This window comes from Tursiops truncatus, chromosome 20, assembly GCF_011762595.2.
Source record: "Tursiops truncatus isolate mTurTru1 chromosome 20, mTurTru1.mat.Y, whole genome shotgun sequence".
NCBI classification, from domain to species: domain Eukaryota; kingdom Metazoa; phylum Chordata; class Mammalia; order Artiodactyla; family Delphinidae; genus Tursiops; species Tursiops truncatus.
In genome coordinates, this window is record NC_047053.1 from 32,560,293 (window position 1) to 32,585,877 (window position 25,585).

Here is a 25,585-nt window from a genome sequence, read left to right on the forward strand (position 1 = left end):
CCTTTAAGAAGGAAGCCCCTCATGTCTTGCTCCATCTTGGCCAACACAAAGAAACATCAACACAACCCAACCTCCTAGAAAACCCACCACATACTTAGGGATAGGAATGAACACCAGACAAAAGTATAAGCTACAATATTATACATACTCATGCTTTATCGATTTACAGGCATGTCTACACACACGGTCATTGGATTGCCAACCCATTTTACAGATGAGGAGACTGACCCTCATAAAGCTTCAATGATTTGACCCACAATGCACAGCTGGTGAGCTGTGACCAGGATTCAACTCCATTCCATAATTTTCTCTTATTTTAGGCTAAACAATCCAAATCTTGTTGAGGAGAGAAATAAGGAACGAAACGAGTTGAATCAAACCTACAAGTGTCGGGTGAGTTTTAAGGGGATCTTCTTTAGTTCTTCTGTTTTTGTTTTTTTAAAATCAGGTTGACTCATTTCCCATGCTGCTTCTCCCTGCCCCCAAGTTTTCTGACCAAGAACAGAGCTTACTTTGTGCAATGGCCATGACTCCAGAGAGGGGGGTCATGATGAGGTTTTGAGATTGCTGGGGATTGTGGTGGGACAGGCTGTGGATATTCGTCAAGGTGCTGACCGGGGGCAAACCTCCTCCTGAGACTGAGATCTGCTGGAGAGAAAAAAACAAGAGCAGCATGAGTAGAATCAGGGTTGCAAAGAGCAGTGTCCAAAAGGACGTGGCTCAGCAATTCCTTGGCACGGCTAATTCACTGGTTCATTCATTCATTCATCCATTCAGGAACAATTATTAAGCACCAAGTGAGGGATAGGCACCGTTCTAGGTACAGAGGATGGAGTGGTAAGTAATATTGACCATAATCCCTTCCCTCATGTGCCTGCTTGTTGACTACCTTTGAATTACTAGCTTGCCTTAGAGATTCCTCAGCCCATGTGTATTATGTGATTGTCTCTGGCTCATGTTGAAAGTATCCTCTGTTCTGCTCTATGCCCTCTATAGTATTGGTGCTAAAGACATGTGATTGCTAAAAATAGTAGCTGAAGAAATGCCCTGGGATTCCCTAGCGTAGCAGATTAGGGCCCAGGCAGGAGCACAGGGAAGCTCTCACTGAGTACAGGTTCTAGGAAGCACTGCTCATGCATTAACTCACAAACCTCACTAGAGCCACGAGGCAGATACTTCTGCCATTTCCATTTCACGGATAACAAAACTGAGGCCCAGAGTAGTTGTGCATATCGCCTGAGATCCGACAACTAGTAAATGGTAACTCTTGTGTTCAAACCCAAGTCTGTCTGACTCTAATATTCAAGGTCTTACTTTTTACAGAGGACTTTTACCCGATAATTATTACTAAGGTTTTTCTGGGGGAGATCAGCCATGATTGGGCTTCTCTACTTTTCCCAAATCTCTACTATACATTTAAAAAAAATTTTTTTTGTTTTTGGGCAGGAAGTTACTATTGTAATGACAAAGCTACTAAATGAGGCTTGGCTCCAGGTACCCCTACTCTGTTTCACCATTATATGTTAATGACAGATTAGTAAGAGAAACCTACTGAGTTTTGTGTATTTTTGTCCAAGGCCACTCTGAGTCCTTCTATTTATTCCTAATAGTGTCTTTTCCTTATCGATTTTCTTCATTTTCCCAAGTGTATATATAACGGCATCACAGGCCTATAATGCTAATTGGGTCCCTTCCTTGCTAGTGCTAATACGTCTACATGTCATATTGCATTGGTTAGAATTTTCCCAGTAGTATTAACCAGTAACAGAGGTAATAGATGTACTTACTTTGATTCTGTATTATCAGAAATGCTTCCAATGTTTCTCCATTAATTATAAGAAGTTTTCAGTTTTACACACACATACACACAACAAACTTTTTATTCATGATAAAGTAGCTTACTATTTATAGTTTTAAAATAATTTTTAGAAGTATTACTAAGAAAGGGACTGTCCCCCCTCACTCTGAAATAACTCAGACATTCTTGATGGCATCAGGAATGCTGACAGGTGGGTTAGGGTTGGGATACATACATCAGATGTTTGAGTCGCCCTCTCCTTCTTCCTTCCCTTGTGACCCAGAGCTCCTTAGACTATAGGTCTCACACCAGCACCCAGGGGGGAAGACACTCTCTCTTGCCTGCCCTTCTGATCAACCCCATAGCTTCCAAGGTGAATTTGAAAAAGAAAGAAAGAAAAAACCAAACAGGTTTGTTTGTGTTTTTAAAATGAGCATCAAGACATGAGTTAGGGGTCACATGACCAAGAAGGAATTCTGACCACATCAAACAAGAGAGAACCAGCTTGTTTGCTGGACTTGTTTTTCAAAATGTCAGAGTCATTAAAAAAAAAAAAAAAAAAAGTCAGTGACCTGCCTTCAGACTTGCCCTGAGTAATGCAGTCCTTTGGAGAAAGTCAATGGAGTGACAGTAATCTCTGCCATTTCAATGTCTGGTTTTAACGGTGAAGGAGAAATGTGGGTGCTAATGATAAAAACAATTTAAATGTGTATGGTTTTCGCGCTTGTAAAGTGCTTTCACTGATTGTTCTCAATAGTTAATGGCACACATAGGGAAGGCGTTATGATTATTGCTCTATGGTACAGGTTAAGAAACTGAGCCTCTCTCAATGTCTTGTAATTACCTACAATGGAAGAGAATGTGAAAAAATATATATTTATACATGTATAACTGAATCACTTTGCTGTACATCTGAAACTAACACAACATTGTAAATCAACTATATTTCAATAAAAATTTTTAAAAAAAGAGAAAGAAAGTGAGCCTCAGAAGAGTTGTGAGAGCAGCTCTGTGTCACCTGACTCGTAAGCGAGGAAGCCAGGATTCAAACCCAGTGCTGCTGGGCTTTAAGTCCCGTCCACTTACTATTTTGGGGGGCACCTTGGTCAAGCTCCTTCCCACTCTAAAATGCAACCATCATCTTCTATTTGCCTTCAGGACTGATGGAAGCCAGGGAGCTGCCAAGAATATCTGTCATGATCCTCACAGGATAATCCAGAGAGTTTGAGTGGTATCAACGCTGCCTTTTGCAGTCCTTTGCTTTGTGCTTCACACACCTACCATCTACAAGGTTGGTACTATTAACTCTCCTTTGCAGACAAGACGACGGAAGTTTGGAGAAGTTAAGAAATGTGCCCAAGTGGTACAGTGGCCATGAAGAGCAGGCGATCTGCCTCCAGGCCTGAGCTTTTCACTATTAAGCTCTACTGCTTTGATACTGTGGAAGTATCCAGCATGTGCTTTTCTAAAACACAAGGTTCAACAGACACAGACTGCAGTCTGAAACCTGGCCAGCTCTTTGTGGACGCATGCCATTTGGGCATGGGGTGGGGGCCAAATAGAACAAAAGAAAGCTCAAATGGATCACCATTATTTCCAAAACCAATCCCTGTGGGAAGATTTCAAATGCACATCCTACCACAGGTCAGCACACGAAGACTGTCATTCCCTGGATGGGTCTTATCCCCAAAACGGCAGAGTTATAGGCAAGCCTCACACCACCCTGGTGATGCAGGCATTGTTATCCCCCATTTTCCAGATGAGGAAACTGAAGTTAAGCGACGTCCATCCTATGGCTGATAAACAACAGAACCCACGACGTGGACACACTAGTTCCCTTGCTGCATTATTTTAAACCATACTCCACTCCTGTCTTTGGTGGACCAGGATCTGTGATGGGCTTGTTATATATTAACCGAAAACAGACTCTTGAATTTGGGCATCCAGTGATAGTGACATAACATATGAGCCAGGGTGTTGGAAACTAGAGAAAAGCTGGTCCCTGCAAACAAGCTTCCAGGTGTTTGCTAACGTTGAGGTGTGCTGTCTTGGTCAATCATCAATCCAATAACATACTGCTCATTAGGGCGCTGCCGAGCAGAAGAGGAAGAAAAAAGCGTCTCCTGCGGCTGCCTTTGGAGCGCCCCGGCCTGGGTGAGGCAGTTTGCTTGTTACGAGGAAGGGCGGGAGGGCTCACAGGGAAACCCCAAGGACCTTCAAGCAATAGGAGAGGAGACCTGTTTCCTCCGCTGGGAAGTCAAGATCTCTCCCGCAAGCCCCGCCCCCCTCCTCCAGGGAAGTCTGGGCAATCCTTTAACTTATTTGGGTCTCACAAGGCAGCCAAAGAAGAAGCTTAAGGGATGAGAGGTGGGCAAGGGGGCTGCAAAAGGGCTCCCCTAGGAGGATCTTTTGTTTCCTTTTGCAGAGACCACTACCAGGGATTGATCAGCTCAAGTCCCCAAACTAGAGTTGGCCAGGCCTGGCGCTCCCCTCGGATATTACACTTTGTTTTTTCCTCCAGGGAGCTGGGGACTCAGTCACCTGTGACTCACCATTCCTGTGTTGCCTACAGGGCACACACGTCAAGGTCTAGAATGGCATCGGCTCCCTGCCCGCCACCCCCCACCCCCGCCTCTAGGTCAGACACCTTGAAGGAAGGCATACGGCTCCACCTTGAGCTTGGAAGCCAGGAACCCACGGCTCCTCCCTCCTGTGAAACACAGAGCATGACCCAAAGAACCAAGTTTTCCACGTTCTACCCTTCCTAGTGTCGTCATGCTGCGTTCTCTTGGAAGCCGCCCTCCCCTGCTGCACTTGTGTTGCTTGAGGATTAGAACGGCGAAAATTCAACATCAACTAGTCTATTCCTCACCGGGCGGGGCTGCTCAACTGACATCTGGGGCTGGGCTGTGGTTATGGGTATAGACAACTTCATTTAGGGAGAATAATACTGACATTCACCTAACAACAATCGCATTGTCGTTCATTGAATATTTACCGTCCCCAACACCGTGCCTCTCGTGTTATCACCTTTGTTCTGCCAACAACCCTAGTGTTATTACTTTTTATAGATGAGAAAGAAAGAGCTAGAACCTGCCCAAGGCTACACAGCTATTAAATGCCGAGCTGGGATTTGAACCCGGGTCACTGTAACTTCAAAGTTGGTGTTTCCCACTCACCCTGCAAGCACCGCCCCACCCCACCTGCCATTTTGTGCTGTGATCTTCACTGCCGTCCAGTGTCCTTCAAAACCCCCGTGCCAGAAGCTTCCCCACCTCCCGCCATCCACTCAATCCTGACTTAACTACCCTCCTCGCCAGGACCAGGGGGGCGTGAAGAGGAAGAGGGGGCTTGTTTCAAAGTGAGGTGCTCTCTGGGTTAAAAAACTGGCTTTGGAGGCCCTGGGTTGGGGGGGATGAATGAGCATTTTATCAACTCAAATGTCACTGGCAGCCCCAAAACAAACAGTGTCCCACCCGCTTTGCTCCTTTATGAGGCATTCAATCAATAAAACGAGAGCAGGGCTCTGTCAGATTTATTGGCTGGGTTCAAACCGAACACCTCTTCCACCCGCCAAAGGCTGGGTCACCGGCTCTACCTTTCCGTTCCAACTCTGGACGGCCCCCATTTTCCCCTTTGGGGCTACAATGGTTCATTGTTTGAGGCAGGCTTTGTGAGAAGTTGTGTTTGTTTTGCCTCTTATCTTATCAGCTCCAGAGCTACAATGGCCCAGGTGTACTCACCATTTTACCATCAGGTGAGAGGAGATTGTGGCCGGGGTCCAGGCTGGCTGGAGAGACTTGCTGTAAAACAGACTGGCTAGTCACCATGGCGCTGTTGCCATGGTGACTGATTGTTGAGGAGGAAGTGACCTCATTGTTTCCCTGCTGGCTGTAGCGCACTCCTGCAAAACAAGGCAGACCCAACAGCGAAGATTAGTGCCACCTGACCCGAGAACGCTTGCTTTCTAGGGTGGATGACAAGGAAGAAAAGCTGCCTTCCATCCGCTGTCTTTCTCTAGGGTAGAGGTTGCATGGCCTCTGCTTGAATTCTAGAATGTAATCTCCATGAGGGCAGGATGTTTTTATCTGTTTTGTTTTGTTCATTGCTGTATTCCCTCGGTAGCCACTCAATAAATATCTGTCAAATGAATGAACGAACGAATGAACAAATGAATGGATTCTGATTCTTGTTGCTTCAGCATAGTTCGTTTAGGATTTAGGGGCTTCTCTTTCTGGCTGGCGTATTTCTTTTGTTCTTCAAAATGCCTTCTAGAAATGTTTCCCTGGCATCGCTTGGCCAAGTAGGGCTTCAAAGCATGAGTTGAAGGATTTTACAGAGAGGGACTGGCCCAGCAACCCTTATAAGGGCCACAACAAAATGCACCAGACTCTGTGCACCACCATTTTGGCCAAGCCCAAGAGGCCAGGGGGACACAGGCGGAGCAGGGTCAGGATGGGGCTGAAGCTAGGAGTCTTCGGTTCTGGAACTCACATTCCTTTGGTGGGGTCCCATTTGGCTGACTTCCAGGGCCCAGGGGAAGGTGTGTCTGCTAGGAGGTGGGGCAGGCAGCAAGCACAGGCAGGAGGCGGATGCCTAGTAAACTACTGCAGTTTGGTCTGCAAGGGAGGGGAGAACCAAGCATGTGTACAACGTCACTGCTCTGACCCTCCCTCTCGCTCGGGAACCAAAGCGCAGGTCTGTGCTCAGGAAAGGGCCAGTGCTGGGCAGAGACCAGGCGGCTGAAGGGAGCTGAAGGGGGAAGAGAATCTGGGCCCAGTGTGCAGAGTCCAAGTCCTGCTTGATGTGTCCGTGAAACAGCCAAAGACGAAGCCAGGGGTAGCTGGGGCATCTCACCCTCAGCTCAAAGCTGAGAAAGACAGTGTTCTGGTTTATGCTTTGGATTGGACAGAAAGGTTCGGGGGATCCTGTTCCTACCTGCAAGGGATGGAGACCAAATGCCTTAGGCATGGAATTATTTGGAGAGGAGGACCAACTTCTCCTTCGTTTTCCCTTTTGCCCAGTTCCCCAGGATCAAACATCACTGTATCAAGTATCCGAGTTCTGTCGGTCCGCTTGCCCCCTGCCCTGCCTCCTGCCCCACCTGGGGCCCCACCTGCTCGAGGAGCCTGCACAAGTCCCCCTCCGCACCCCCGGGAGCCAGGCAAGCTGCCCTAACCAGCAGCCTCTTATTCACGAAGACAAAGCTTGCCAAGAGGAGATCCAAGCTGGTTTTCCTTGAATTGTGCAAAGGACGTTCCCCAAGGCTGATGTGACCTAGAGCTTAAGAGGGCTGGGGAGAAAACAAACAAATGCTAGGGCAGGGTTCTAACCTTCAGGAGCAACTTGTTTGACTACGAAGTGGCTTGATGCATGCTCTGTGGGCTTCTTCTATCGGTTGTTTCCCCATCTTTTGATTCAAGGGGCTGCTGGGGGTGGGGGTGTTGGCAGACGGCCGGCACTGGAGTTTGGTAGTGATAGGTCTGGAGCACTCTATTTTGGTGGTGGTGGTGAACAGGAACCATGAAGCTAAGAGGAAGAAAGACTTCCACGTCTCCAAGCCCACACTGCCTGCCCAGTCCTGTCTGACTTCCTCTGCACCTACCTGTAGCCCCTAGGTCTCCTCTTTACCACCCTCTACTCCATCCCGTTGGGTTAAATTAGGTCCTTTTTCTCCACTCATATTTGCCACCGGGTTCCCAGCAAGATACTTATTTAGGAGAAGAGAGATCTGGAACTTGTGAGCTCAGAAGGCAGCTGGGTCCAGTAGAAAAGGGGGAGACAGATTTCAGATCAATTAAATGAAGGATTTTCTAACAAGGAGGGCTAACGGGAAGATTGTGTGCTCTGGAGCTGGACAAACTCGGGTTCCAATCCTGACTTTGCTCTTAACAGATGCGTGATCTTGGGAAAAATCACTCTCTCCCTCTGTGGCTGTTTCCTCTCATAAAGTGAAGAGGACGCTTCCTTAATAGGGCTAGTTTGGATTAGAGATAACACCTATAAAGCTCTCAGCAGAATGCCAGATAAACGGCAAACACGGCTAGCGATGCTGCAGGAAGGGAGCTGGTGTAGGGATGGAGCCCAAGATATTTGCCCTAAGACTCTAGAATTCTGGACAATGAACAGTAGGTTCTAACTACTGAATGGAATTACCTTTCCACGGAGGATCATTTCCAAAGAATCCAACTCTGCTGCAACCACTGATGCTTTGTCCTGGAAGCAACTTGGGAGGGAGGCCTGGCCCCTGGCCCTCTTGTTCTTTCCTTTTGGAGAAACTGGACTTCACCCTGTTTTTCTCCGGCTTCCTCTGACTCCCTGACCAGCTATTTACCTCCCCAAGATGCTCTGCTCCTGAGAGAGCAGTGATAACGCTGGGAGTCAGGTGTGTTTTCACCTCCCAGCTTGTCCCCATCATTGATTCAGTCTCAAGTCAAACAGACGCTCGTTTTCGCCTATTTAATTTGGCTGAAGGAAGAGGGCCAGTCCTCTGGTGATCGAATATGGGTCGTGGGGAGACTTCTCCCCTATCCCAGGCTACATAATTATTTATTTAAAAATAATTAACCAAAGATATCCGCAGGAAACAAAAGCCTTCTTCACAAGGGAGCCTGGCAGGAGGGAGGCAAGAGCCATTTGTTAGAATCCCGGCAGCATAGCCCAAGGCTGCTGTGCTTTGTAAACCTTGTTTTCTCCCCCAGCGGAACTTCATTATATGAGAAATATAATGATGGAGCTGCTCTCTTCAAAGACAGATGGGCCTAGACCTCTGCACCTCCCTTTAAGGACCTCTGGTTGAGAGATAGCGTCTGGCTGGGGATTAAGGGAGCCCTGTTTTGAACTCAGCTCTGCCATCAGTGTATTGGGTGAGCTCTAGCTCCCTCATCTCTCAGCCAGAGGAGTGCCTACTGTGGGGAGGGGGCTATCATCACCACACTACTCTCAACAGAGTGCGGTGAGAGCTGGGCACGAGGCTGCTCATCCGCTCCAGGTGCACCTGTAGCTTTTCCCACTGACACTCCTCTCACCAGGAATTTGGCAATCACTCAGGCTCCTGAGAGGGTGGCTGTAATCAGCCAGCCGCCTTAAAAGGGGGTGCGGAGGTGGAGGGTGTATCACAAGATCTCTGCCTACGAGACCAGAAATCGGTGTTCTCGTTAGAGGAAGGAGAGGCCAGGTCCTTGTGTATTTCACAAACTCAGAAGAGCGCTTGAAAGGAGAACCAAAGTAGAATAAGCTCTGGTGCCAGGTGACATGGGTTTAAATCCTGGCTCTACCACATAATAGCTGTGTGACCTTGGGGGAATTACTTAGCCTCCCTGAGCTTCAGTTTCTTTATTGTTAATGATTTCCATCCCTTTGGTCATTGGATGAGTTATGGGCGTGAAATTACCCAGGCCACGCTTGGCACACAACAGTTACTCGAGACACATCTGTTCCTCCTATTTGGGGATTGTCTTTGTTTAAAAGACATTTTTAGGAAGGCTGAGTTCACAAAACTTCATTGAGCACCTATCCTGTGCCAGGCATTGTGGCAGGGAGCCTGTAAGAAGTGGAATGGCATCTTCCCTTCTCCCTTCACCATTGCAGGCTCTGAAAATGAACATACGACAAGGGCTCTGGTTTAATAGTGACTGACCGAAGATGCCAGGCTAATAGCCACAGAGGTCCCGCAGGAGAAATGACAAAGCCAGAAGGTGGTCATGTACTTTCCACTCACTTCCTGGCTCAAGTCACTCATTGGCCACATCCTATCAGCAGCCCTAAGAACCACAGCAAGTATGTCCAGCAGCAAAGGCATCTTAGCTGGAATCTAGAGACACCCCTGAGGCCTTGGAGAGGAGATGTCTACTCTCACCTGTTCCCAGGCCTCAGCACCATGGGTGATGATGCCATTTCCGAACTCCTGACAGCATGTGGGACAGAGACAAATCATTTGGTTTCTATCCAACATGACTGGTCAGAAGTGACAAAGCGTGAAGGAAGCTTACGGTTTCAGAAGCCGGCCTCTCCATACGCTGCCTTCCTGTACCAGCACCCAATCCAGGGCACTCTTCACACTACTGCAGGCTGGGATTTCTTTCTAGAACAAAATTGCACCATGTCACTGCACTCTTTGGAAACCTAACGCTGCTCCTCACTGCCTTCTGGAAAAGCCCCAACACCTCAATGGCAGAATTGGGCTGTTGTGACTCCAGTCTGCCTTATTGGTATCATCTGTCACCACATCCCATACAGCCATGTCAGAGCCCTGCCACTCCTCAGCCAGACCCTGCCATCTCCTGCCTCTGTGCCTTTGCTTATGCTGTTACCTGTGCCTGGAGAGCTCTTCCCTTCTTCTCCATGTCCCATCATTTAAAAGGGCTAAATGTCACCTCTTCTGTGAAGCTCTCCTTGATTCATCCTGGTAGTTATCTGTTCCATTCTTTGTATTTAACATACAGTAGAGACTCTTAGAGCAGGAGCTGGTCACCCTGCACTAAAATGCCCTGAGGATATGTTTCCTTCTCTCTCCCTCTTAAAGAGATGGCTTTTTACTCATTAGCACATGCTCAGAGCCTAGCAGAGGGGCTGACGTGTGAATATTCATTGAATGAGGGAATAAGCCCTCAGGTGCTTTGAGGATCCTTGCCCCAGAGAACAAGGGAGCATCCCTTCTGGCAGAAGGAGAAAATACAGTCAGTTCTGCAGTCATATTGGTATTAACAGTGTGGATTGGTTCCAATTCTATTGATATATTAGGGAATAACTTGAGTACAACATGAATTTCATATTTGAGGGATTCAGAAATCTGCACCCAGCTGAATGGAGCCACATAGGAATAACTACAATTGCTTTTTTGTTTGTTTGTTTTTTAAAAAATTGAAGTATAGTTGCTTTACAGCATTGTGTTAGTTTCTGCTGTACAGCAAAGTGGTTCATTTATACACATATATACATTCTTCTTTATATTCTTTTCCATTACGGTTTATCCCAGGATATTGAATATAGTTCCCTGTGCTATACAGTAGGAACTTGTTTATCCATTCACATAGGAATACATTAAATGCACACACACACACACACACACACACACACACACTCTCTCTCTCTCTCTCTCTCTCACTCTTCAAACATCTACCAGCTACCATTAGTTCACTGCATGTACTGTAAGCCACATCCGTCCCCCACCTCACAATAACTCACCAGCTGCAGCCCTTCCGATGCTCACTTCAATGGGCAAACTTTAGGCCTTTTTCAAGGTAAAGAGCCATATTTATTGTTGTACAGTGTTTATGTATTTCTTAGGCATTTAACAGGTGTAAAACTCTGCTAATGTTTTTATTAGATTCTTATCTTTTTTAAAAGGTGTCAACGACAAAGCTTTTGAGTATTGTGCCCTTAACCCCATTTTTTTCCCATAAGCCCTGTGGTTTTTATTGTGTGACCTTGCAAAGCACGGTGGTTTTTATGATGGGTATGTTGGGTTCTATAGGACTGACTGTGCCCCTGTGTTCAAAGGTGGAAGCAACTGCCTCCCAGGAGGATCCCAGAGAGGAGCTGTCCAGGGTGTAATTAACTACAGAAACTTTTCATAAACCTGTGCTTCAGGGGCTTGGACTACCCCATAGAGCCCTGGATATCTAATCCGGCTCTCTACGAGCTTCAAAAATCAGTTTAGGAGTTTGGGATTAACATATACACACTATTATGGGACTTCCCTGGTGGTCCAGTGGCTAAGACTCCACATTTCCAATGCAGGGGGCCCGGGTTGGATCCCTGGTCAGGGAACTAGATCCCACATGCCGCAACTAAGAGTTCGCGTGCCGCAACTAAAGATCCCGCACGAGGCAATGAAGATCCCATGTGCCGCACCTGAGACCCGGTGCAGCCAAATAAATAAATAAATATTTTTTAAAAAATACACACTACTATATATAAAAGAGATAAACAACAAGGACCTATTGTATAGCACAGGGAACTATACTCAATATTTTGTAATAACTTATAAGGGAAAAGAATCTGAAAAAGAATATATATGTATAACCGAATCACTTTGCTGTACACCTGAAACTAACACAACATTGTAAATTAACTACACTTCAATTTTAAAAAATGGTTTAAAAAAACCAGCTGAGGGAGTTCCCTGGCGGTCCAGTGGTTAGGACTCGGCGCTTTCACTGCCGTGGCCCGGGTTCAATCCCTGGTTGGTGAGCTAAGATCCCGCAAGCCATGTGGTGTGGCTAAAAAAAAAAACAACAACCAGCTGAGACCCCAATTCCACAACTCCAGAAATCAACTGGGCACCAGTGTCCAGCCACTTTAAATTCATACTCTCTCATCTCTCTGCTTTGACTCTCTGATGATTCTGGGCCAGTCAACTTCTGGGCCTTGGCATTTTTATCTGTAAAATGGGCATACAGATCTCCCTTCCTCGGAAGCCAGAATAATGAATGAATAAAATAAGGTTAGAGAGGCACTGGGTTCTCCTGAGAAAGAAAATGCTGGGCAAACAGAACAGCAGCGTCAGCCCAGAAAGCATGACCAGAATCGCTCTTTTAGAAAGAAGCAAAGAGGGAGGTGGGGGTCTCCTGGGCAGTGGGAGGCTCAGCTTGACCTCACGTGGCCTTTGAGCCTGAAGCCTGGGGGTCCCTTTCACTGGGGTCTGTGAGCTGCACCCAGAATCTGGTGGGCTGCCTTTCACTCTTGACATTTCAAAGCCAATCTCCCATCCCTGATAATGCAGGAATGTTCCTCTGGCTGGTGGACCGCTGCCAGCTCGAGTGAGCGTCCCAGCCACCAACAGAGTAAACATTACTCAACCGGCCAGGGCTCTGTCACACACATTCTTCCCCTGTGTTCCTAACCTCACGCAGAGTGCGGCCCAGCACTGTTGGGTCTGGAAACTGGGAATTTAAAATCAGGCAGGAGGGAGAGCGCAAAGGAGAAAGCTCTTCCAAAAAGGAAACAACCGTGTCCATCAATTATAAGTAGACAGAGCTGTCTTTCTTATGAAGCCAAAACAGAGGTTTGGGGGTAGGGGCACCAGGAGGAATGAGGCCAGTCTTGATGAGTCCAGCACTGCATCCTTATAAACCCACTCCCCCTTTTCCCCAAAACGAGTCACTTTCTTGAGGAGAGAGGCAGAGACACATGTGATTCAGTCTAGTGAACTTTTAGGATAAAAGAATGTGAACAATTCCCCCAGCGTGAAACTGGGAACTCCAAAAATGAAAGCTTTCAAATAAGCTGGCACTGCTGCCTCAGTTTCCTCATTGGTCACGCAGGACTATTGCTGGTTCTTATTAATATTTCCTTCTCTCTGAGGATAAAGATGAATGTTTGCCAAGAGTTGAGGAGATTAAAAATCTGAAAGTCTGGGAGGAAAAATCTGAAGCAAGATGAAAGCAGTTTAAACATGGGGCTGGTTTCAATTCCAGATCCCTTTCTACCCGAGGTGGCTTAGTTAGGAGCCCAATTCATAAGAGGAGAAACACAGACAGGCCTGCGGGGACGGTAAACACTCTTGAACTCAAGGAGTAAAAGTTGAGTGATACTTGAGGGAAGCCCACAAACTGGTTTTCTTATAAAAATCAAAGCAAATGTAACCAAGAAAAGACAAAGGCTTCCATCAAAAGCATCTCGGCTGAGAACAGAAATGAATGTGCACCTGAAAAAATGGCACACGTGGGGAGGTAGAAAGGGCTGCCTGTCCTTCCCGCTAAGCCCATCTCGGCTACCACGCCTGCTCCTTAGCAGAGAGTTGGTTTCTGCAGGCAAACAAGAGAGGGTTTGCAATGAACGCTTCATCCGGGAGATGCTGCTACACGTGAAAGAAACCCAGCCAACCCTCGAGTACCTGAGAGGGCCTCACCTCTGTAAGTGTTTTACACAATCTGCTTCTCAGTGTGTCCCAGATGCCCATTTGACAGAGTGGAACACTGAGGTTCAGAGAGGAAGAAGTCATTTCCACCATCTCTTGCTAAGGGTCTCCCAGCGAAGCAGTAGTATCCCGAAGCTGGCCCCTCTCGCTCTTCCCCGATAGCCCCGCATTGACTCCACATATCCTGAGCCTCCCATCGTGATGCACTAATAGTTTGAAATGATTTCATTTGTTTTCTTGGCAGCATCTCTCACTGGAATGTAAGCCCAGTGAGGGCAGGACCTCATCTGTCTTCTCCATGATCTCCTTCCTCAGCACCTTGTACAGACTATGCTCTGCCCCCTCGATAAGAGCATGTGATGAATGAATGAATGAATGGCCTGCACTTCAACTCTGACTGCACTTCAACTCTGACTGAGCAATTATAAATGGTATAATTTATTCGCTGATCTCCCGGGTTTTCTGAGGTTGACGGGAGGCAGGTATTTTTAAGGAGGAGTAGCAGAGAAGGAGAGAGGGGAAAGAGAGATTAACATCTAATCAAAATGAAGAGATAGCATGGATGCATTTCAGCAACTTCATGTTGGAAGGTACGAGGTGGAGGTGCTGAGGAGTAAGTATGACGTCGCAGCTCTTCCTTTCCACACCGGACACCTTGGACAGTGCTTTATCCAGAGTGCAAAGGGCCAGTGGGATGCCTGCAAGGACCTACCTATTCCCTACTTCTTGAGGCCTAAGATCATACCTGTTACCTAGGGTCCTGATGGGCTGACCATTTCTAAAGGGTTTGGGCTGCTGGTGGGAGCCCCAAATTTAGACTTGCCGTGTTAGAACCCAGTTTTAGGCCCCTTGGGTTTATTTGGGGGTCAGTAGGATCAATTACTGGGGATTTACTGTGGCAACCTGAGTAACTCAAAGGCCTTTCTCCAAAGGAATCTAGGGTGAAACTAAGAAGGGTTAATGATGGACATCGTTAGGCTGAAAGTCTGTGCAGGCAGACACAGCCCTGCCACCGTCTGGCTCCTGGGGTGTCTTTTCTGAGGGGCTGCCTTTGCAGGCAGGGGGAATGCGGCTGCAACAAAGGCCCCCAGGCCTGGCTGACGAGGAGAATGACGATGCTCCTAGTGGGTCTGGGGAACGGGGAAGGCTATAAAGTCATCAGCAGACTGAGCCACTGGGTGTCCACATAAAAGTGAGGTCCCATAAACAGACATCTGTATTGTGACTGAAGGGCTAATAAAATTGCCTTAGAAGAGAGAGGTTTTCCACTGCGACCTATTCATCAGCAGGACCCTACTGGGAAGTGGTACCCGGGGAGAAGATCCTTGGAGGCCCGGCAAGTGTCAGAGCTCATTACGGGCGCTTGCCCGGCCACACCTCAGCCTCTTCATCACCGTCGTGGAGGGCAGCTCCAGCATCATTATCATCATCATCATCACCATCATCATGACAGACAGCCACTGATCACCCGGCAGGCTCAGGGATGCTGGCCACAGGGAGCAGCAGGTGTTGGGCACTGAGACCTTGGAAGGTGGATGACCACTGGCTTCCATTGACCAGGAGCACCAGTAACGTGCTTAGGGGTCCCCCCAGAGACCTGGTGGCAGCCCAGAGCTGGGGAGTTTCCTTCCCGTTTCTCCAAATGACTGATTTGCAATAAGTCCAATCCCTTTTCTAGTTCTCAGTTGCTCAATAGAAACTCAGGAAGAGTAATTCTTGCTCTTTGCTTGCCCAAGGGATGCTGGTAAGAGATTATAAAAGGAAGTAATCTAGAGTGAAGTAAGTCAGACAGAGAAGGACAAATATCATATGATATCACTTAGGTGTGGAATCTAAAAAAAGGGTACAAATGAACTTATCTACAAAACAGATAAGAAACAAAACTTAGGTAGAAAACAAACTTATGGTCACCAGGGGGTAAGGGAGGGAGAGGAGGGATAAATTGGGAGATTGGGATTGACATATACACAGTACCATATATAGAACAGATAACTAATAAGGACCTACTGTATAGCACAGGGAACTCTACTCAATACTCTATAATGGCCTATACAGGAAAAGAATCTAAAAAGAGTGGATATATGTGTATGTATAACTGATTCACTTTGCTGTACACCTGAAACTAACACAACATTGTATATCAACCATACTCCAATAAAAACTTTTTCTAAAAAAGGAAGTAATCTAGTAGAACTGAACGGAACGAGTAATCTAAACTCAGCTAATACACTAAACAAGGAGAAGCTAAATTAGTAGAACACAAGGGAGAAAAAATAATAACATGTTCCTTGAAAACTTCCTGGTAGCATTTAACGTTGAGGGATTTTTTGGTGAACTGTATACTTTAGTTAAGCAGTATTCATGGAGGTGGAACTGAATGACTTGTTTCTAGAAAGGGGAGAATATGCTTTACATAATAATATGTACATACGTTGTGTAGAATGAAACGAATTCCACGCTCAGCTTGAAAGTGAATAACACACTTATAAAGCAGGGCATTTATGCATGAAGCTTTTGGACAGGAAGCCCTCTACAAGAGAGGTTGTCATTCCACAAATATATGAAAGGTCTACCACGTGCCAGGTACAGGGCTTTGGGCTAGAGACTCAGTGGTGAAAAAAGCCAAAAAAAAAAAGTCATAGGGAGCTGGATTTGTAGAGACTTCAGGGACTACCTTTTTCACGGTGAGAATAAGACTTTCTTGGTTTTTTTTCTCTGTCTTTGACAGGTAGGGATGCAAACCCTACACTCTACCTGGCAGTGGGATTCTCAAGACGACGGAGGAGAAGGCTCATTTCTGTTTCCATCCGTAAGACACCTTGAGATACATTAAGCACCAATTTTGTGCTCACCATGCAAACTGATGTTCTCCAAATGGGAGATGCTGTTCAGAGGTTTCCCATCCTTGCTGAGCAAGGACTCACTGGACTTCGTTGCCAGCCTGATCCAACAGGTGCCGACTGGAGAGAGGCACCCTGTGGTGGGCAGGCCTGGGCAGTCAGGCTGCCACTCAAAGGCTCCGAAAGTGTTAACCTCCAGCAGTTATAGGTGCCTCGTTTATACCCATTTTAAATCTGTTTATTGTGACTGGCCCCACCCAATCTGCTGGTGCTGTAAAGCTCTAATGGTCCCTAATAAAGGTGGAAGGCACACAGTTCCTGAAATGGGGAAGAAGTGAGGGAGTGAGGGAGACCAGGAGGGAGAGAGACAGATGATGAGCTTCACAATAAAGTATCACAATGGCAAAGCTCCCTCTGCTACTTCAAACAGCAGAGCCCTGGGCCCCAGCGTCCAAATAATAACCTGTCAGGGCTGAAAGGCCAGAGCTGAAAGGTCCCATTTGCCAGACTCCCGGAGAAATTACGTGATTTGCCCAAGGTCACCCCTGCCCCCCAGTGCCTCAGGGCTCCTGGATCCGAGTCTGGGGCCCTCAGTCCAGCTGCCTCATCTCTTCTACTTCAGCAGGGGACCCTCACGACTGTCGCCAACCCCTTGAGACTCTAGCCTTCTTTCATCTGGCCTATGATGTCCAGCCCTGATTGTATATCCACATCTCTTAGGGAGTTTGTTGAAACTTCCCATGCCTGACCCCTTGTTCCAAATCCTGATTCTAAAAGGTGTGGATGGGGGAGACATGGGTACTTTTAATAAACTCCCCAGATGCCTTACATGTGGCCTGGGAAGGAGACCTGAGAACCACAGATCTTGTCAATACTTGGGTTTCACTGTTCCTGATGTCTCAAATGAAAAGCAGGGTTCATAAAAAGGGTAACTCTTCCAGGGTGAAACTGCAAACCACAGCCCGGTCAAGAACCCAGGGAGAACCAAAGCTCTTCCTCTCTCTGGACGCCCTGAGGGCTCCTGAGTCAACCTAATAACGCCTTCTGGGTCAGGCACTGTGTGGGGCACCGGGTGCACTTTATCACCTTTAAGCCCCTCCGTAGTCTGAAGGAGATAGGTATTACGATCCCTACTTTATGGATGAAGAAACTGAGGCTAAAAGAGGCTAAGTAACTTGTTTGAGGCCACACTGCCAGACAGGGACAGAACCACAATTCAAGCCCAAGCCTATTTGGGGTGCTACACCTTGCTACCCAGACACACCCATCTGAGTGCGGTCCTGGCAATGGACTGCCTGTGACCAGCTCGCCTGGGGGATGTGGATTTCCCTTGGGAAAGTCATGAAATGCTAAAGATCGTCGGCATGCATGGTGTGTCTCCAACTTGGGAGGGACATGCAGTGGTCACGTCCTGAGAAATGTCTTGACTTCCTGAGAGCACTAGAGAGACTGAGCCTCGCTGGTCAGCTCCTCCGTGGCTGAACTCACACAGGTGTGCTTTGGACGGGGCTGCTGAAGCCAGAACAGAGGGTACTGGGGAGGTATCTTAAGCAGATGCCTGCTCTCAGGTACAGGAATGTCGCTTCCAGAAAATCAGCCCTCAGGAGCATCTGAGGTTTCCTGCGTTCACTGCGGGAATCGTGTCTACCCCACCCCTTCTTACTGCTCTTCTGCGTGAAGTTTGGGGGAGCTTCCTTCCAAGAACAAAGGTCATGAAGCTTCTCAGATTTGGTCTCCACCAGGAAAGTACCACACCCTCTCTAAGTGGCAGGTTCCCAGGGCTAACTACCGACGAGCAGGGGTACTCACACCTCCTTTCATTAAAGGAGAGAAATGCCTTATTAGGTACAGGAAATTCAGGGTCATCTTACGTACCTGACCTTGCTACACGGTCATGACCTGCCATCCCCTCCACCATCCACGGTTCCTCCCAGCTTTCTCTCACTGTTTAGTGTCTTTGCACTGAAAGCCTATGGCGCTGGACATGGCACTTGTAAATGCCTTCTGGATGTCACAGAGCAGTCCTTCCTGGAAGCATAAGAGCCTACCTGAGACTCAGTTACTACAAGAAGCCAGCCTGAGTCTACTGCAAACACCAAGATGAGTATCTAGTAGACCTACTCAAATTGTCTCAAAATTGAGGTTGAAATAAACCTGTAAGAGGAACAGAGGGAAAGAGGAAAAAGAAACCCAAACCACTGGGCTCCGCAAGGTATGGTAATAGGTACCATTTATGAGAGCCTGCTACATCTGGGGTGCTTTGCATATGTTATCTCATTTAATCCTTCCCACATCTGCATGAGCGGGTGTCTCCATTTTATGCACTGAGAAACTGAGGCTCAGAGTCCAGAGTCACACAGCTGATCAGTGGCCAAGTTGAGGCTGGGATTCATGTCGACCTCCATACCCAGGACTTTGTCGCTACGCCCACCTGGATTTATAACAGCATTTCTCCAGAGTATCTTTAGCATATATTAAATGTCGGTATTGTTGACGGTCAGGCATCTATGGTACAGCCCAGGCACTGGGATTTTTGGAAGTCTCCCAGTTGATTCTAAGACGTGGCGAGATTTAGGAACCGTTGTCCTAGAGCACGGGTCAGCAAACTGTGATCTGCAGGCCAAGCAGCCTGTTTTTGTATGACCCACGAGCTCAGAATGGTTTTCACATTTTTAAATAGTTTTTAAAAATAAAAAAAGAATCTTCTGTGATATGCAAAAGTCATAGGAAATTCAAATTTCAATCCCCATCAATGAAGTTTACTAGAAGACAGCCATGTGCATTCGTTCACATACGGCCCATGGCTGGTGTGTTCTCCAAAGGCAGAGCTGAGTAGCTGCGACTGAGACAGTATGGCCTGAAAAGCCTAAAATAGTCACTATCTAGCTCTTTACAGAAAGTTTGCCATCCCCTGTACTACAGTTCTTATGCACAGCTAGGATGATAACCAGGATTGAATGTATTTGACTTTATTTTGGGGCTAGGTTTCATATATATATATATGTTTCATATATATTTATTTTTATGTTTCATATATACATATTTTTTTCCCCTCTCCCCGTTTGTGTTTGATCTTGTGGCTTCCCGGCCAGCAGTTAGCTTCGTAGACCCTTGCATAGCTCTCTGCCTCTCTCCCTCTGCTTAATTCTCTCCCAGTTCTTGTCAGTTTCCATCAAACCTTCAACAAACAGACTCCAAGGACACTTCTCCCGTAACCTGCGGGCTGGGGCAATGTGCTTGCGGGCAGCTTCCTTCCTCCCCGGATCGGACAGGAGGCATCAAGGAGTCCTTGAATTCTCGAAGGGTCCTTCAGGGGGATTAGGCACGCAGGTAGGGCTGCCTTCAGTGATAGAACACCGGTATCTCCTTGGCCCCTTTGTGAGGAGGCTGGAGTCCCACCAGCCCGGGCAGCCGGGGTTCTTTGTATGCAGACCAGGGTTGGTCCGCTATCAGGGGGAGGCTGCCAGCAGAATGCTCTGAAGGCTGGGCCTCTTAAGCTCATTAGTATCCTGATTGTCTTGCCCAATCTAGTGGCAGCCGGGGGGTGGTACCCGCAAGATAAAATGACCTTCGAATTCAACAGATAAAATGGCAGTCAGATAAAGTCCCTACAAGGAGAACATTGGAGCCGTGGCCGCCACGGAACTCCACATCAGTATAAATGTGTTTTCTACAATAGCAGATGACTCAAGGCAGGATCTGTTTCTCTTCTGAACTCAAAGAACCTACTACTTAGGGACAATGGGGCTTATTTACTGTGGGGGTCTTTGCTGCGGAGATGAATATTTTTACAACTGCCCTCATAAACCCCCTCCACTCGTCTGCTGCCCAGGGAGTGGGCGGGGCTCCAGAGGTGAGCTGAGGTGCCTGCACTGTCTCAGAAGCCCCATTAAGTTGTTAAGGCATTTAGTGCCCCAGACGGTGCCGACTGCAAGGGCAGTTCAAATCCCCACCCAGATGGGGATGGGGTTGTGAAAGAGGGGGCTTTGATTTCTTCCCTGGGCAGGGCACAGAATCCACCTTAGTCAGGGGCAACAGTTGGTGGCGGGGTGGGGGGAGGCTGAGAGGGAGGCGGAAGCAGCAAACTAGCCAGACTGGGAGACCCCACCCTTAACCCACCTCGCAAAGCCCCTTTGTCATTCAGAGGGGAACAGTAAGAATACAGGAGAAGAAGGAACTGTGGGAGGATTGTGTGTGTGTGTGTGTGTGTGTGTGTGTGTGTGTTGATTTCCATGCCTGAAAGTCCTTAGCATCTGCATAAAGCAAAGTGAAAGTCAGTGTGTAACAGCTCAAAACCTGTCTCTGCCACTTACAAACTATATGAACTTGGGCAAATTACTGACATACGAAATATCTCACCTTCCTTGATTGTAAAAGAAGGGGTAAGGTTATGGATGGTGTCTACCCTACAAAGTTGTGAGGATTAAATAAGATGACGCATGTACTCAGCCCAGGGCCTGGTACCCAGGAAGCGCTCGCTCAGCACTAACTGTTCTCATTATTCGGATTTACTCACGACCCCGCCACTGGGCCCTTTTGAGATTTCCTTGGGTTCTGGAGGTTTCAGTGTCAGGGAAAACCACAGCGACCACATGATATCCTGGCCCAGAGTCTGGTTTGTCTAAGACCCAGGGTTAGATTTCTGCAGGCAAGTTAGGAGGAGATGTAAGAGGGGTTCGGGGGGAGGCAGGAGGCTGGATTCCCAGGTCCTCAAGCTCTGATCTGACCATGGGGGCAATCACAGCCCCTGGGCTTGGAGAGGCAGGAGTAGAATTTGAAGGGAGTGAGGAGAAAGCAGCCACAGAAATAAACGTCTCCTCTTCTTGGGTAAAGAGGCTGCGTGGCTCAGGACATCCAAAGGTTATCCTGGTAGGGCTTGTTCTCGCCTCTGGGCCTCACTTTCTTACTAGGAGAATGAGCCTCTATCTCCTTCTCGAAAGATGACACAAGAGGGAGGACATTAGGTGTGGGGTGAATGAAGGCTGATGAAGACCTCTGTCCCTCTCTTGCTGTCGCAAGGCGGCCAGGTGAGTTTGCTGGAGGTGACCAGGCGAGTTTGCCACAGACTGGAGCAAAGGGGACAGTCCCCAAGGCCACCGCAGATCGTGCAGCCGACCCCAGGGCTTGGGCCGAGGCTAGCCCAGCTTCCATCCCATGCCAACTTCCTCCTCCTCGAGCTGATCAATACAGGCACCAGTCTCCAACCAGTCTGCTTCCTGGCCACAGCCCTGCTCTCTGACCTTTGGGGGGCCTTTCTCTTGATTCCGCTCCAGAATGGAGATCGGGGCCATCACTCCGGGCCTGCTCAATGGCCTCAGAATAGGCTGTCACAGGGCCTATAACCAGGGACAGCTCCTGCTGGCGAGAGCTGGGATGGGGAGTGCAGATAAAGGCCTTCCTGGCTGAAGATAAATGGCTGCCCGCAGCCTGCTACAGTAACTCCAGGCCCCCAAGAAGAGCAAACAAAGGGTGCCCCTGTGACACTCACTGGAAAGATGAAGCCCCATCAGAGGCAGCCAGGCTGGTTCAAAGACTCAACTTAATTGTCAATTAAGCATGCATGAGGAAGACAAAGCCATGACAACCCGGGGCTGCATGCTGGCGTGTGATTGTAAAGGCGGGAGGGGCGACGCTGAAAACAGCTGATTCTGCTGACCGTGTGTTTGTAGGGCACCTTGTAACCAATCAGCCTCTGCTGACAGAGGCAAAGGGCTCCTTCTGCCACTCCTATTGTGCTGGACATTCCAGGACCAGGGTCACACTGTGGTCACCGTGGGCAAGTGGGCCACAGCACCGTAAGCGTGGCTGGGAGGGAAGGGGCTCAGGTACAGAAGGGATGCTCTCCTCTCCAGGAAGAGGGGTCAAGGGAAAGATTTGTCTCAAAGGTGCCTCCTGTCCTCCTGGCTCAGAGACTGGTGTTTGGAGGGGAAAGTAGGGAGGGGGTGGGGACCTCATCTCCCCAGCTCAGCCTTAGGGGCTGCTAGTGCTGACTCGGGCTGTTGGTTTCTCCTCGGCCACCACAGAGCCCTTTTCTGCATCCAGGTAGGTTTGGGGCTTGGTTAGAGACCATACCTTGGTTGTAGGGACCGTGCTGGGAAATATATCGTGAGAAGTTCAGATCAAACCTTCCCTGCCGTCAGGCTGGCCCTGGGTGCACTCCCTAGGAGCCTGTCACAACCCATGCGCTGCCTCCACCAGCAGTCTGCGAGGGGGCCAGGGCCTGATCCCGGCATTTGCACCCCAGCCCCAGAACACACCTCACTGCCTCTTAGGAACAACGCCCGTGTATGAAATTGAAAAGGAAATAGATTTCTACTGCCCGTCACTCTTTCCACTGCCGCTTGTTTAGCCTTCTGTGATAATAATAATGATAATAGTAGTTATGGTTTATTGGGAAAGATGGTGTTTACACACTCTCTCGTTTAATTCTCACATGGCCCCTATGAGGTAGGTACTATATCTCCATTTTACAGACTCAGAGAAGTTATGTGAATTGACCACACTGCAGTTATGGGAATTAGAACCAGGTTAGAATCAGGATTCAAAACTAAGTCCAGAGAATCAGTCCCTGGACTATTTTGATGAACCCTGAATGAAAATTAAGGGAGAAGGGAAGGTAGCCACTGAAAATACACAGTGGCCCATAATTATTGCTCCATAAATTGCTAGAAAGACGCACAAACTCCCCAAAGATAACCTTGATCCCCAGCCAGTTCTAGGGACTCTACGGCAGCAGGAGGTCTTCCCAACTAGACCATAAGCCCCCAGGGGCAGAGACGCGTGCGTGTCTTACTCATCACCAACGTGGTGCCCAGACTCAGCGCCTGTCTGTGCTGCGGGAAAGTACAGGGTGGGAATCGGCACGCCTGGGTTCTAGCCCTTGTTTTGCTACCGTCGCCCTGTGGAACTCTGCAAAGTCACTACCTCTTTCTGGGCCTCAGTTTCCTTCTTCCAAGTTCCTCCCGGTTCTAATATTCACTGATTTATAAAATGGTTGCGACTTCCTGGGACCCTAGAGAATCCACTTCCAGTGGGAAACGCCTCCTCAGAGGACTCGGTGGTGTCTCAGGGCCGTGTTTCCCGCCCGACCCCTGCCCTGTCCCTAATACCTGCTCCAGCCCCTCCAGCCCCGCCTCTCCGGGTCTCCTGTCACCATACAGAATGCCTAAGCCAACAACCGCCTGGTGACCTCACCACAACCCCAGCTTGTCAGAAAGCTGCCGGGCCTTTGTTTGGCTTGCAGGCTCCCTGACTTTGGTGTGGAGATCACAGGTCCCAGCACAATAGCCATTGTCTTCTCAGTAACGCCCCTAACCCCAGCCACGCCCCCCGGGAGCTCCCCGCTCCAGATCCAGGGATTACTACTGCACAGGGGTAGTTACTTTGCCAGTGTCAGGCCAGCGTTCATCTGGAGGTTTGTCTCCCTCTCAAGAGTAACCCCAACTTTCTTCTCATGTGGCTGAGCCCTCCCCTTCCGTGGCAACGGGACCCAGAGAAGCTCCCCTCCCTGGCCCCCCAGGCTTCGCGCTGAACAGTAGCAGGCTCCCAGAGACACTTGAAGGGGTCATGCTGGGCGGATGAGGTGCAGTGTGGAACAGATGCTTGGAGACGGCCCAGCTGCTGGCTCTGAGCCTGTGCCCCCAGCACTTAGGTCAGCGCCCAGGTCTCAGGCCTCTCCCATCAGAAGGGCAACCAGCAGGTGAGGGGACGAGCAGTTTCAGAGCCGTCCCCCGAGTTAGAAATGGTGCTCGGCTCTCCTTCTGCAAACCCTTCCCCAGAGCAGGCAGCAGGCTGTGCCGCAGTCTGTCTACACAGGCACCAAACTGACCTCAGTAAACACATCCACTCCGGGAAGCCGGCTTTCCTGGGAGGACGAAGCCCCAGGGGAAGATGTACTCATCCCATCCCCAGCCTATGCCCGAGGCAGCCCTCAGCCTAGGGGGGTGCTTTCCCACCAGGAAGGTGTAGGATTCCATCCTGACAAGCCCACAGCCCAGAGCAGAGGCGCCTAATCCCGGCCGGGGGCCTGGCACACGGCAGCACACACAGGTACTCAACCAATTGTGTCCAACTCATCGCCGCCAAGATTCCAAGTGACCCGCCCCGCCCTAACTCTGCGGAGCACAGACGCCAGCAAGCAGAGTGGCCCTTCCCCAGAGGGCCCTGGGCTCCTCCCGCTGCAGCTGGACAGAGCCCTGGGGGTGCACCTGGATGGGGCGGAGGGGCGACCCCTCTGCCTGCGGCGTGGACCGGCACACCCGCGAGGCAGCCTGCTCCGTCTCATCCGTTGGCGGCCCTGACCCGCTGAGTCAGCAGCCGCAAGGGCAGGAGAGAGGAGCCTGCAGAAGAACGAGGCGGGCGGAGGGCTCCCCGGAGGCTGAGCGAGGAGTTAGAGCAAACCCAACTAGAGCCACACGCTCTTCTCACGAGAATATTCCAGCAGCAGGAGGAGGCCAGCCCTAGGACCATCCAAAAGCACTGCCTCCTCTGAGACACCCTGAGAGCCGTGGGGAGAAGCCGGAGGGTCTGGTCGCCGAGGCTTTGGGGCCCGGCTTACCTGGCAGCTTGTTGGGAGGGGAGGTGCTGGGCTGGTGGGGCGGGGAGCCGTGGGAGAGCAGCGGGTTCAGGCCGTGCGTCTGGCTGGAGCTGTAGGCGTCCATGGCCAGCTTCTGCCGGAATGCCTCCTCCTTCCTGCGGTTTGCGAACCAGTTGTAGACGCGGACCTCAGTGACCAGGTTGGAGCCCAGGCCGTGGGCCTTGGAGGGGGAGACACCCCGCTGCAAACATTCCGCCCTGAGAACAGGAGGGAGGGGAGGTGGTGAGCAAGGGCGGCTGGGGCCGGCCCGCCGGCGTCTTGCCCCAGACGCACAATCACGGGGGGCCTTGGCAAGGAGGGTGAAGAGGCCACGGATAGAGTGGGGGAAAGCCTGTCCTGAGAAAAGGCCAGCCCGTGTAGTTATCTGATGAGATGGCAGGAGTGGGGCGGAACACAGGAATGGAGCAGGCTCGCTGCCCCGGGAGTCAGGGGTGCAGCCTCTGGTGTGGCTCCCGAAAAAGAGAGGAAGCCGTGGGGCAGGCAGCTCA

At 49.3% G+C, this 25,585-nt stretch overlaps 1 protein-coding gene and 1 long non-coding RNA gene across 11 annotated transcripts in view; one reads left to right on the plus strand and one right to left on the minus strand.

The window, feature by feature from the left end:
- Positions 1-25,585, minus strand: part of HNF1B (HNF1 homeobox B) — a 92,233-nt gene that overhangs the window by 55,440 nt on the left and 11,208 nt on the right. For 6 of the 10 annotated variants that reach the window (XM_073797401.1, XM_073797399.1, XM_073797403.1 and 3 more), the window contains exons 4-6: positions 25,059-25,294; positions 5,542-5,702; positions 513-645 (exon numbers count right to left, since the gene is read on the minus strand). In XM_073797401.1, coding sequence (XP_073653502.1) covers positions 513-645; positions 5,542-5,702; positions 25,059-25,294 — 530 coding nt within the window. Of the gene's footprint in view, positions 1-512; positions 649-5,541; positions 5,703-25,058; positions 25,295-25,585 lie in introns of all 10 variants that reach the window. The other 4 variants (XM_073797400.1, XM_073797398.1, XM_019945340.3 and 1 more) reach the window with 1 other exon arrangement.
- On the plus strand, positions 228-5,620 carry LOC141277331 (uncharacterized). Its single transcript, XR_012328524.1, has 2 exons — positions 228-393; positions 2,957-5,620. It is a non-coding gene; the product is annotated as an uncharacterized lncRNA (long non-coding RNA).